This window comes from Bufo bufo, chromosome 3, assembly GCF_905171765.1.
Source record: "Bufo bufo chromosome 3, aBufBuf1.1, whole genome shotgun sequence".
NCBI lineage: Eukaryota > Metazoa > Chordata > Amphibia > Anura > Bufonidae > Bufo > Bufo bufo.
The window spans coordinates 18,089,237-18,102,404 of record NC_053391.1 but is presented as its reverse complement, the minus strand read 5'-3'; the positions used below and the strand labels follow the sequence as shown (position 1 = coordinate 18,102,404).

General features: G+C 48.9%; 1 protein-coding gene across 1 annotated transcript in view; it reads left to right on the top strand.

The window, feature by feature from the left end:
- The window catches only part of MAEL (maelstrom spermatogenic transposon silencer), a 73,352-nt gene that overhangs the window by 25,962 nt on the left and 34,222 nt on the right, over positions 1–13,168 (top strand). The window contains exons 4-6 of the mRNA XM_040421740.1: positions 8,006–8,167; positions 12,633–12,788; positions 13,070–13,111. Of these exons, the coding sequence (XP_040277674.1) occupies positions 8,006–8,167; positions 12,633–12,788; positions 13,070–13,111 (360 nt within the window). The remainder of the gene's footprint in view (positions 1–8,005; positions 8,168–12,632; positions 12,789–13,069; positions 13,112–13,168) is intronic.

Sequence of the window (13,168 nt, the reverse complement as noted above, 5' to 3'; positions counted from 1 at the left end):
GACCCCTAAGTCCTTCCCTGTACACGACGATTTTTCCGTTGTCGCAAAGGCTTGGGAAAAATGGGTCTCACCTCCGAAGGTAGACACACCGGTCGCTCGCCTCGCAAAGAACACGACTATTCCGGGGGCCGATGGCTCCTCTCTCCAGCACACAGAAGATCGGCGCATTGACTCGCTATCGAAGTCGGTCTTTGCAGCCAGTGGTTCAGCCTTACGCCCGATCTTCGCATCGGCATGGGTAGCCAAGGTGGTTTCGGAGTGGGCCCTCCATTTGAACCAAGACCTTGCGACCAATCTTCCTCCGGCGGAACTCCAGTCCTTGGCGGTACAAATTTCCCAGGCAGGAAAGTACCTCTGCGAAGCGGCTCTGGACGCGGGGACGATGGTCGCCTGCTCCTCGGCTCTCGCGGTATCTATCTTCCGAGAACTGTGGCTTAAAGTCTGGTCGGTGGATTTATCCTCCGAATGTTCTCTTTCAAGACTTCCCTTTGTCGGGTCTCGACTCTTTGGTACCCGGCTAGATGATATTAGTTCGGATGCAACAGGGGGAAAAAGCACCCATTTACCGCAACCCAAGGCGAAACGTTCCTTTTGTCCTAGGGTCACATCTTCCTGTTATCAGTCCTTTCGTAGGTTTGCGGGCACTCGTCTGGCGGCCCCACTTGCATCTAGGCCACCCAATCAGGACCAGCGAAAAGGCCCATCCTTCAAACCTCAGTCAGCATGGCGTCTGCGAGCACAACAGCCTTGTTCCGCTTCCGGGAAACAGCCCTCAGCATGAAGGTGCGGCCCCACCCTTACAGGTGGGGGGTCGTCTCCTTCTTTTTCAGGAAATGTGGCGAACTCCTATATCGGACACTTGGGCACGAGAGGTAGTGACATCAGAATACAAGATAGAACTCAAATCTATCCCACCCAACCGTTTTTTCCTCTCCCAGCCGCCCAAGGATCCAGGTCAGGCGGCTGCTTTCTTCCAAGCAGTCCAGTCCCTTCTCATACGGGGCGTGATAATTCCGGTCCCCTTACACAAAAGATTTACGGGTTTCTATTCAAACCTTTTCGTAGTACCCAAAAAGGAAGGTGATGTTCGCCCAGTGCTGGACCTCAAGATAGTGAATCTCTTCCTCCGCATTCAACGGTTCAAGTTGGAGTCACTCCGCTCCGTGATTGCCTCTTTGGTACGGGGGGAACTCATGGCATCGATGGATATCCAAGACGCCTACTTACACGTTCCTATCGCACCCGCTCATCAACGTTTTCTTCGTTTTGCCATTCATTCATGTCACTACCAGTTCGTCGCCCTGCCATTCGGCCTAGCGACAGCTCCGAGAGTTTTCACAAAGGTGCTTGCCCCCCTCCTGGGTCTCCTGCGCTGCAGGGGCATCACTCTCCTCCCGTATCTAGACGATATCTTGATCAAAGCATCTATGGTCTCCCAATGCGAGGAGAGTCTTCAGATCACTTTGACCACCCTGTCCCGCTTCGGTGGATAGTCAATCGGCGGAAATCCTTATCTCCCACCACACAAATCAGGTTTCTGGGCATGATTCTAGACTCGGGTGCAGCCGTGCGTGGTACGCCTGCCATTGGACAAGAGCGTGGACATTCAGGGATCTATACGCATATTACTCCAACGCCGCAATACGTCTTTCCGCAATTGCATGTGGGTGCTGGGCATGATGGTGGCCTTCCCTTTGCTCAATTTCACACGGGGTGTTTTCAACGAGCCATTTTGTCATCTTGGGACAAATCCCCGGATTCTCTGGATCGCCTGATCTGGCTGTCCCTCCAAACACGTACAGCCCTTGGTTTGGTGGACAGAGTCTGCGCATCTGTTGGCGGGGAAATCCTTCCTTCCAGTGATATGGACGATCATCACAACCGATGCCAGCCTTCGTGGTTGGGGCGGAGTTCTCGCCACACGGACGGTCCAGGGTGTTTGGGCTCCATCGGAGTCCAAACTTTCCATCAACATACTGGAACTCCGGGCCATTTATCTATCCCTTGTCCATTGGACTCCACTTCTGCAGGGTGGACTTGATGGCGTCCAGGTTCAATCACAAGCTCTCGTGCTTCCTCTCTCGCGCAAGGGATCCAACAGCACACGGCGTGGACGCTCTCGTGGCGCCTTGGGACAGCTTCGCGTTTCTTTCCGTGTTCCCACCATTACCACTTGTACCTCGGATCCTACGCAGAATCAGGAAGTAAGGCATCAAGACGATCCTGATCGCCCCAAACTGGCCTCGACGAGCTTGGTACTCAGAACTTATTCTTCTGCTAGGAGATGCTCCGTGAACTCTGCCATTCCGAACCGATCTACTCTCCCAGGGCCCAGTCTTCCATCAGAGTTTAGATACGCTACGTTTAACGGCGTGGCTAGTGAAACCTTTCTGTTGAAACGCAGAGGTTTTTCTGATGCGGTCATTGACACCATGATTAGGGCCAGGAAACCTTCCTCTTCTAGGATTTACTACCGGACCTGGAAATCCTTCTTGCGTTTCTGCAAGGAACGAGCTCTTCCTCCCAGGCGTTTTTCCCTTCCGACTGTTCTAGCGTTCCTTCAGTCAGGATTGGACCTGGGCATGGCTCTCAGTTCCCTCAAAGGGCAGGTCTCGGCCCTGTCCATTTTTTTTCCAACGTGCTCTAGCCCAGTGTTTCCCAACCAGTGTGCCTCCAGCTGTTGCAAAACTACAACTCCCAGCATGCCCGCACAGCCTTTGGCTGTGCGGGCATGCTGGGAGTTGTAGTTTTGCAACAGCTGGAGGCACACTGGTTGGGAAACGCTGCTCTAGCCGTCCTAGGTCCGGTCAAGACTTTCTTGCAAGGAGTAGCTCACACCGTATCTGCCCCCATTACATTCTTGGGACCTGAACCTGCTTCTCGGTTCACTCCAGACAGCGCCGTTCGAACCTCTGAGTGAAGTTTCCGTCCGTCTACTTTCTGCGTCTGTTATGTAAAGCAGCGACTTGGTCCTCTCTCTACACACCTTTACAAAATTTTACCGGGTGCATTCATTGGCCTCGGCGGATGCTTCTCTCGGCCGCAGGGTTCTGCAGGCCGCAGTTCAGTGACCTCCATAGAAAGTTGGTTTGGGAGAATTTTGTTTCCCTCCCCGGGGACTGCTTTAGGACGTTCCACGGTCCTGTGAACTCGCCTGTAAAATCTCTTTCTCGCTTGATTCATTGGGGGACACAGCACCCACCCACATATTGTTGTAAGGCAAGTGGGGTTCCGGTTTTGCCTGTTGGGACCTTGTGTTTGGTTCGGTCTCATGACGGTGTACAGTTTTCTGTTGATTTTCACTTTAATTTGGTCTCTCCTACTGCTGGAGCACAAACTGAAATGCTCTCCCCAGGCTGGAGGGGGTATAGCCTGCAGGGGAGGAGCTAACAGTTTTCAGCCTAGTGTCGCCTCCTAGTGGCAGCAGCAAGCTATACCCACTGTCCTGTGTCCCCCAATGAATCAAGCGAGAAAGAGATTTTACTGGTGAGTTCACAAAAATCTCATTTTGTGGACAAACGTAATTTTATTCCCTCGTCGGTTAAATTCGAATACCCCTTTTACTCTGTGGATTCAGTACTCTGGGACCGCACACCGAAAATTGACGTGTCAATTGCTAAGGTTTCGCGCAGATCATCTTTGCCTTTTTATGATCTAGGGCAGCTTAAAGACGTTATGGACAGGAGAGCAGATAGCTTCCTAAGGCAAACATGGGAATCAGCGGGGGCTTCCCTTAAACCAATCATAGCGGCCACTTGTACTGCTAGGGCCCTTATCTTATGGGTGAAGCAGTTAGAAGACAAGATCAGGGATAAGACTCCTAGAGCTCAGTTATTAGAATCCGTCCCTGTTATTGCCAAGGCAGCTGACTTTCTGGCAGATGCTTCCGCCGATGCGGTTAGATTGTCTGCTCGTTCATCTTCCCTGGCTAATTCGGCTCACAGAGCCCTTTGGCTAAAGAATTGGTCGGGGGTCTTGGCGTCTAAGAATAGACTATGTAATATTCCATGTGAAGGAAAATACTTGTTTGGGTCTGCCTTAGATGATATTCTTGAGAAAGCAGGAGATGGGGGAAAAAGGGTTTCCCTCTTCTTTTCGTAAGCAGAATCCCTCCTTTGGCCAGAATAGAAGAGTCTCCGGTACAGAGAAGAGCCCGAATAAGAGAGTCCAAAGGTTTCTTGTTCAGAGGCCGAAATTCCGGCACTTTAAAAAAAAAACAACCCCCAATGACACCAGGGTGGGAGGAAGGCTGTTGGACTTCCTCCCAGCCTGGTCAAAGATTTCCAACAGTCCTTGGATTCTTCAGTCCTTGCAGGAAGGATTCAGACCGGAATTCAAGTGTTTTCCCCCAGAATTTTTATTTGTAACAGAGGTAGGCCCGAGGGCTCAGGAGGCTGTAGAAAGGGAGGTAGAGAACTTATTTTAAAAGATGCGCTTATCTCTTGTCCTCCATCAGAAGAAGGTATGGGGTTCTACTCCAACATTTTTCTTGTAAAAAAAAATAAAAAATGGAGATTTCAAGGGAGTAAACTTAGTATACAGAAAATTCTAAATGGAGACAATGAAGTCGGTAGTGGACCCCCTATGCAAGGACTGTTATATGGTGGTCCTGGACATCATGGACGCATATTATAATCTCCCAATATACCCAGCTCACCAGAAATTCTTAAGAGTGGCACTGAAGATACAGGGATGTCTGAGGCATTTTCAGTTCCAGGTGCTACCCTTTGGAATCTCCATGGCGCAATGGATCTTCACAAAGCTCGTAGCGGAGATGGCAGCTCATATAAGAGAAAAGGACACCCTGTTTGTGCCGTATCTGGACGATTTTCTGATCATAGCCCAGTCCGAACTGGCCTGTCTCGCCCAGATGGAACAGGTGATCTGCATTCTGAACTCTCTGGGGAGGATAATCAATGCGAAAAAGTCCAGAATGGTTCCTCAGAAGGTTCATCAGTTCCTGGGCATATTACTGGACTCTGCATCTCAGAAATTTCTTCTGCCTCCAGAGAGTAAGGTCAGTGGTACGTCAGCTTATTCAGCATCCATCTCTATCAGAAAGGGCATGTCAGCTCTGGGAACTCTAACCTCCTGCAATTCGGCGGTTCTGTGGGCTAAGGCTCACTCTAGGAGCCTTCAATGGGAGAAGAGTAGGAGTAGGAGAAGAGTTGGACAGGAAAATTTCAATTTCCAGTTAGACGTGCAGTTCCCTAAAATGGTGGTTGGATCCAGTCAACCTTGCCCGGGGGGTTCCCTGGAGGACTGTGGACCCAATAGTAGTAACTACAGATGCCAGTCCAATTGGCTGGGCAGCTCACGTCCAGGGCAGAGTTCTGCAAGGCCCTTGGGACGGATCGATATGTGCAACTTCTTCAAATGTAAAAGAGTTGATGGCGGTTCTTCATATCAGAGAAGTGGACAACCAACAGGCGGATTTTTGGAGTCGCCACAAACTAGACCGGAGAGAGTGGTGTCTGAATAAGGGGGTTTTCTCCCAGATAGTAGAGCTTTGGGGGGGAACCATCGGCGGATCTCTTTGCTACAAGATACAATAGGAAGGTGGAATAGTTTTTTTTCCCTCTTTCCGAGAGACTTTCCTTCAGCGATGGATGCCTTTCTACAGCCGTGGGACCAGGGTCTTCTCTATGCATTCCCGCCTCTTCAGTTAATCTCCAGGGTTCTCAAGTAGATCCGGTAGGACAGGTCTTCGGTCATCATGATAGCACCTTTTTGGCCCCGTTGTGCTTGGTTGACGTGGCTGAGGCTTCTTTCATTCAGGGAGCCTTGGGTGCTACCAGAGATCCCGCACTTACTAAGCCAGGGACCAGTCATCCACCCTCCGATAAAGGGCCTTCACTTGACGGCCTGGTTTTTGAAAGGTCCCTGCTAATGCATAGGGGTTTGTCTGAATCCGTTATTTCCACCTTGCTTAAAAGTAGGAAACCGGTAACCACCAGAATCTGTGGTAGAACCTGGGCGGCTTTCTTTGCTTTTCTGGGAATTGATCCTGTCCCACAGTCTAGTCTCTCTATTCCCAGGATTTTGCAATTTCTTCAGAAGGGCCTTTCCCTTAGTACTATAAAGGTCCAGATTTCGGCTTTGTGTTTTGTTTGACGTTAGATTTGATGTTCATCCTCTTATCATGAGATTTTGTAAAGCAATTGCAAGGGACATTCCGACTAGAGTTTTCCAAGTTCCTCCCTGGGACCTAAATCTAGTGTTGCAGAGTTTGATGAAAGGACCCTTTTGAACCCATTTCTGAGATCTCTATCAGAAGGTTGACCCTTAAACAGGGCTGTGGAGTCGGTAGATAAATGGTCCGACTCCTCAGTTTTTGGTAACTCCGACTCCTCTGTATTTAATATGAAAATGTATTTTATAGCTGTGGAGTCGGTAGATAAATGGTCCGACTCCTCAGTTTTTGGTAACTCCGACTCCTCTGTATTTAATATGCAAATGTATTTTATACTATAAAATACATTTGCATATTAAATACAGAGGAGTCGGAGTTACCAAAAACTGAGGAGTCGGTCCATTTATCTACCGACTCCACAGCCCTGCCCTTAAATGTGCCTTTTTTAGTAGCAATCACGTCAGCTAGAAAGATGGGGGAGATCCAGGCCTTGTCCATCAATCCCCCATATACTTCCATCCAGGAGGATAGAATTGTCCTTAGACCAGACCCAGCTTTCCTTCCCAAAGTTAGTATCGAACTTCCATAAGTCTCAAGAGGTGGATCTTCCGTCCTTCGGTACCAATCCCAGGTGTCCAGAAGGAGTAGGAGTTTGGTTGCTTAGACTTTAGGAGATGTGTTCTAGCTTACCTGGATGCTACTAGGGATTGGAGGAAGTCAGGGGCCTTGTTCGTTCAGTATCCACGATATTTGCAAAGTGGCTACCTGGTCTTCTGCTCTAACCTTCTATAGGCGCTATAGATTGGACCTCTCTTCTGTCTCTGACCTTTCTTTTGGTCGTAAGGTCTTGCAGGCTGTTATCCCACCCTAACTCTCTATCTCTGAGATCTCTCCTGGTGCTGTCATAGGACGAAGGGGAAAATAATGATTACTCTTAACGGTAATTAGATTTTCCAGGGTCCATTACCTCACCCTTATATTCCCACTCTTGGTTTTGGTGTTGGTGATGGGGCTTGGTTCTGGTGCGCAAAGAAAAAAAAAAAAAATTTGAATTAAACCAGGGATGGCCAACCTGAGGCTCTCCAGCTGTTGCAAAACCACAACTCCCAGCATGCCCAGACTGCCTATAGCTATCAGCCTACAACAGGGCATTGTAGGAGCTGGAGAGCCGCAGGTTGGCCATGCTTGAATTAAACGTAATGGATTTGGATGGATATCGGGGATGCTCTCTTTCGTCTCTGAAGACCACTGAGGAATGGAGAGGACCCCCCCCCACTTAAATATCTGTGGGTTTCCTGTCCTAGGCGGAGGATCCTCTCTCCTGTGCTGTCATGAACTCTGGAAAATCAAATTACCGGTAAGAGTAATTATCATTACGAAGTCCATCCTTAAGAAACGAGATTTAGGTGTTATTTTATTAGATTTTTGGTGTTATACCAGTTTTTGACCCCTCCCTTGACATCTGTGTGTGCATCCTACCCGCTGTGGCTATAACAGGTGTGTCTGTTAAGTAATGTATATTTTCGCCTGCGGAGGGGGCTGCGCCCGGATACGCCTTGTGTGGATGAATAAATAGACCCCAGGCTCCAGTCGGCCGACACTTGTGTTTGGTCCTTTTATGCTGGCTTTGCCGCAAGCTCCCATCTGCAGATCTCCACTGTGTCATCTGTCTCCTAGTGTAGCTGTAAGGTTTTAGTGAATCCGACTAGCAATGAATCTCGTCCTTGTAGTTAAGTGACGGAACCCATGAGGGAATGAAATAACGGAGGTGTGAACGCAGCCTTAGAATTTATGAAGTACGGTAGTTTCTTTGGACCTAAATATCCAATCATTTTAGACTCGTGAATTTCTCGCTTTATATGTCTCTTAAAGGGATTTTCCAACATCAGTATGGACGGCATGTCACCGCTACAACTAGTAATCAGCTGCTGCATCCACATGTCCAGCACATGTCACCACATGTCATCCCATGTAAACACGATTTGATGGGGAACGAAAGCATCGGCGATGCAAAAACGCAGCAGAATTTAATAGGTAGGTGTATTACAGAATGTTGTTTTTACAAATGGTAACGGCAAAGACCACCTTAAAGAACCTGTACTCAGGTTGCCCGTTTTTTTTTCTTCTCCACCGCCTGCATTATCTCTGTCCCTAAAGGGACATACAGTACAGACCAAAAGTTTGGACACACCTTCTCATTCAAAGAGTTTTCTTTATTTTCATGACTATGAAGGCATCAAAACTATGAATTAACACATGTGGAATTATATACATAACAAACAAGTGTGAAACAACTGAAAATATGTCATATTCTAGGTTCTTCAAAGTAGCCACCTTTTTGCTTTGATTACTGCTTTGCACACTCTTTGCATTCTCTTGATGAGCTTCAAGAGGTAGTCCCCTGAAATGGTCTTCCAACAGTCTTGAAGGAGTTCCCAGAGATGCTTAGCACTTGTTGGCCCTTTTGCCTTCACTCTGCGGTCCAGCTCACCCCAAACCATCTCGATTGGGTTCAGGTCCGGTGACTGTGGAGGCCAGGTCATCTGGCGCAGCACCCCATCAATCTCTTTCATGGTCAAATAGCCCTTACTTTCAAAGTTTTCCCAATTTTTCGGCTGACTGACTGACTGACCTTCATTTCCTAAAGTAATGATGGCCACTCGTTTTTCTTTACTTAGCTGCTTTTTTTCTTGCCATAATACAAATTCTAACAGTCTATTCAGTAGGACTATCAGCTGTGTATCCACCTGACTTCTCCTCAACGCCACTGATGGTCCCAACCCCATTTATAAGGCAAGAAATCCCACTTATTAAACCTGACAGGGCACACCTGTGAAGTGAAAACCATTTCAGGGGACTACCTCTTGAAGCTCATCAAGAGAATGCCAAGAGTGTGCAAAGCAGTAATCAAAGCAAAAGGTGGCTACTTTGAAGAACCTAGAATATGACATATTTTCAGTTGTTTCACACTTGTTTGTTATGAATATAATTCCACATGTGTTAATTCATAGTTTTGATGCCTTCAGTGTGAATCTACAATTTTCATAGTCATGAAAATAAGGAAAACTCTTTGAATGAGAAGGTGTGTCCAAACCTTTGGTCTGTACTGTACACTAAAGGGGGGGCTTGGCTGGAGGAAGGAAGGTCCAGGGAAGGGTACGTAGAACACCCCCATGCCCACCTCTCTCCACCACTGCTATGTCCGTCCCTCCAGTTAGTTATGTCTCATCATTACTCCATGCTCTGGCCTCCGTGGTGTCGCTGTGCTCATACAAGAAGACATCCCCAACGGCCTCTTCACGTACTCTTCCCATGGCAATCGGCTGGCGGGATCCAGCATCCCACTTCTAGCACCATTGCGCTCTAGTATTTGCCTCAGTCGTTGGCAGTTTTAGATCTCACTACGGTCCAAATGATGTGTTGCGTGCTGCTTCAGCCTCACCTATAACACTCGGATTCTGAGATCTCCTACAGCAGTGGTGGCGAACCTATGGCACGGGTGCCAGAGGCGGCACTCTGAGCCCTCTCTGTGGGCACCCGCACCCTGGAAAAAGTCTATGGTGCACCAACATGTCTTAGACTTTTCCTGCCATTCATCAGCGCAGGGCAGCGCACTATGAACAGCGCAGGCAGCGCACGGACTGTAGGCAGGCCATTATAGCTAAATGGTAAAGGACATGGAAGATATACTATATAGATTGGACTGTATTATTCAGGTTAACTTGCTGTGTTGGCACTTTGCGATAAATAAGTGTGTTTTGGGTTGCAGTTTGGCCATTCTGTCTCTTAAAGGTAAGGGGAGTGATCTACTGGTGATAGATGATCTGTTCTCACCTCTCCTGTGTTCCCTCCTGACTTCATGTTACGCCAACGTCTAAAACTGTGCTGCACTTGCTCAGAAGTGAAGACCATAGGAAGAAGTTCACCACTGTGCATGCCTGCAGTCATCTCCGAAGAGGAAGACAGCATTAGGGTCCATTCACACGTCCGTGTGTGTTTTGCGGATCCGCAAAACACAGACACCGGCAATGTGCGTTCCGCATTTTGCGGACCGCACATCGCCGGCACTTAATAGAAAATGCGGACAAGAATAGGACATGTTCTATTTTTTTCGGGAAAGGAATTGCGGACCCGGAAGTGCGGATCCGCAATTCCGGATCCGGGCAGCACGTCATGCTGCCCCATAGAAATGAATGGGTCCGCAATTTCGTTCCGCAAAATGCAGAACGGAATTGCAGACGTGTGAATGGACCCTAAAAGGGGTTTTCTGGAAATAAGCTACTTTTCACAGGAGCCCACAGCCTGCCTCTGCTATGGAAAGAGTCATACGTACCTACTACCTGATGCTCGGGTTTTGCGCACTGGCTCCTGTGTGTGCATCTCCTGGTAAACGCTGTTCACTTCCTCCCCAGCATGGGCTCCGTCACCCGCTCTGCTCCAGGCAATGACGCATCACCGCTGGATTCAGTCATTGGCTGCAGAGGAGCAGATGATCATGTGGGAAAGGAGATAAACGAGCCGCGGACCGGGAAATGAACACACAGGAGCTGCGGGTAGCAATTAAAGGGGTTCAGAGATGAACCCGGACATACCCATATTTTCACCCAGACAGCCCCACTAAGATGAGCATCGGAGCATTTCATGTGACTCGGCGCAGGTCAAGGGCTTGTTTGACTCCGCCCAGCAGTGTGTTCGGTGACATCACTGGCTCTGATGGGCCGGCTTTAGCGCTACCCTAGCTGTTTTACAGGCTAGGGCAGCGCTAAAACCCACCCATCAATGCAGGTGACGTCACCGAACACACTGCTGGGCGGGCAGCCCTAAGGAGAGCCCGATACGTCACTGGAACTCCTGAAAATGCCTTTGCCCTGCGCATTTTAGTGCAGGGCAAAGGAGAGCATCGGGGCATGAACTGCTCAGATCTTGGTGGGGCTGCCGGGGTGAAAATATGCGGTATGTTTGTGTTCAGCTCTGAACCCGGACAACCCCTTTAAGTAGGAATCTTCCCATAGCTGCAGGCTGCGGACATCTGTAAAAAGCTATTACCTGACAACCCCATCATGGCAGCACTGACTATAGCGACTGCACTTATTACACGTTTCTCTGCATTTCCAGGACATACATCAACAGCTTTTCTAACTTTTTCTGTGGACAAATTCATAGATTTCTTAAGGCTGTTTCACACGAGCGAGTCCATTGCAGGAATCGCGCTCCGTGTGTGAGTGCGATCCTCCGCTCTGGACTGACATAAAGCTGTCAGTATGATTCTGCAGAAATAAGGCCATGCAGAGACACCTAGCATTACAAATCATGATAATGCCGTGCGCTCCTGCGGAGGATCGCACTCGCAGACGGAGCGTGATTCCTGCAATGGACTCGCTCGTGTGAAACAGCCCTTACAATTACTGGATGTATAAAGGTTTTCCACTTATTAAATGCATAGCGCATTACATAGTAAAAGGAAATTCGAAAATTTCAGAAATTGAATTCTTATAAATAGGGTTTATGTTCTATCTAAGTAGCCTGATTACTTACATAACAATAAGGAAGTCTGATGTGACTATTTTACTACAATAAATGTATTCGTAAATTATTGGCCATTTATGAAGGAGCCGGAGCAGAACTTTGCTGACTCCACAGCCCTGTCCCTCTGTCTGCTCACCAGTCCCACAAGGCAGTCTTCTCTTTCTCTTCACTGGGTTGGGTAGTTCAGGGCGTCTGGTCACCCCAGGAGTCACCCCTTCCAGTCAGTGTTCCTGATCTCTAGGCTGTACATCTCTCTCTCTCGCTCTGCTCTGCTAGTGCAAAACTGTCAGGAGCCTAGTAGATGTACAAAAGTAGTCGTACACAGAAGCTGGTGCTCCTTGCAAGCTCTCGTGCCTGTATCATCCTTTCAGCCATAAATCTACGGCATTTGGCAATAACGGCGTAGAGCTCTGTAACTGTATGGTGTGTGGCGCCAAGGGGTTGCCAAGTATTAAAGGGGTTATCCGAGACTTAAAAAAATGTCCCCCATATGTCCCGCTCACTGAATATACTTACCTAGCTTCCCGCTCCCTGCACAGCTCCTGATCCCCGCACCGCCGCTGCAGCTTCTCCCCATGAACAGATGGGGGGGGGGGGGAGCAGGCGGTGACGGGGACAAGTCTCCCTGCCATCCTAGTTACCTGTTCTAGGAAACTTGAGTGACCAGCAATATGGCCACAAGCTGTCACTTATCACCAAGCTTTTTCAGAATCAACTTAAAGGGATTGTCGAAGTTTAGAAAAACATGGCTGTGTCCCCCCCAAAAAAAAACTGTGCATAGGTTGTTCAAGGTATTACAGCTCCGCTCCATTGAAGTGAATGTGGACAGAGGTGATGCCGCTTTTGGCATAAAGCAGCCATGTTTTCTAATCCAGAACGACCGCTTTAAGAATGTACACTGACCGAGAAGTTGTATGTGCAGTGCAAATGCCATAGACGACCCTGAAACACTTCCGCGTCGTTCGTCTTGTAGATTTGGAGAAATGTGTGATTTACGTCATCGACATCTTCAGCCACGGACAGATGCCCAGCCTGTGCGAGCAGCGATTCGTTCCCTGTGAGATCGGCTGCGTTCGCTACTCCCTGCAGGACGGGATCATAGACTCCTTCCACGACTTCATTGATCCAGGTGAGGAGCTGCTGTCACTGCACGTGAGCATCAACACGCAGGAGGAGCGGACATAGGAGATCGGATGGGCAGAGAGCTGCAGCTTTCCACAGTGGGGGGGGGGGGGGGAAGGTTTACTGTCAGCATGGACATGTTATTGCCGTCCCAGTGGGAAGGAAGCAGGGAACAGGGGTACCCCAACCCTGCAGGTGAGGCGGCCGCCCCGTCCAGGTGGAGAATGAGTGATGAGGTGAGAGCTTGTGCGCCGCTGACTGTCTAACCAGCTTCTGTTTCTTCATCAGGAGAGCTGCCGCTTGGATTCCGCTATTACTGTCATGAAGGGAGTAAGTGCGTTGTGTCCTGTCACGTCGTGCAGATCTGGTCTTTCCTGTCGTACTTGC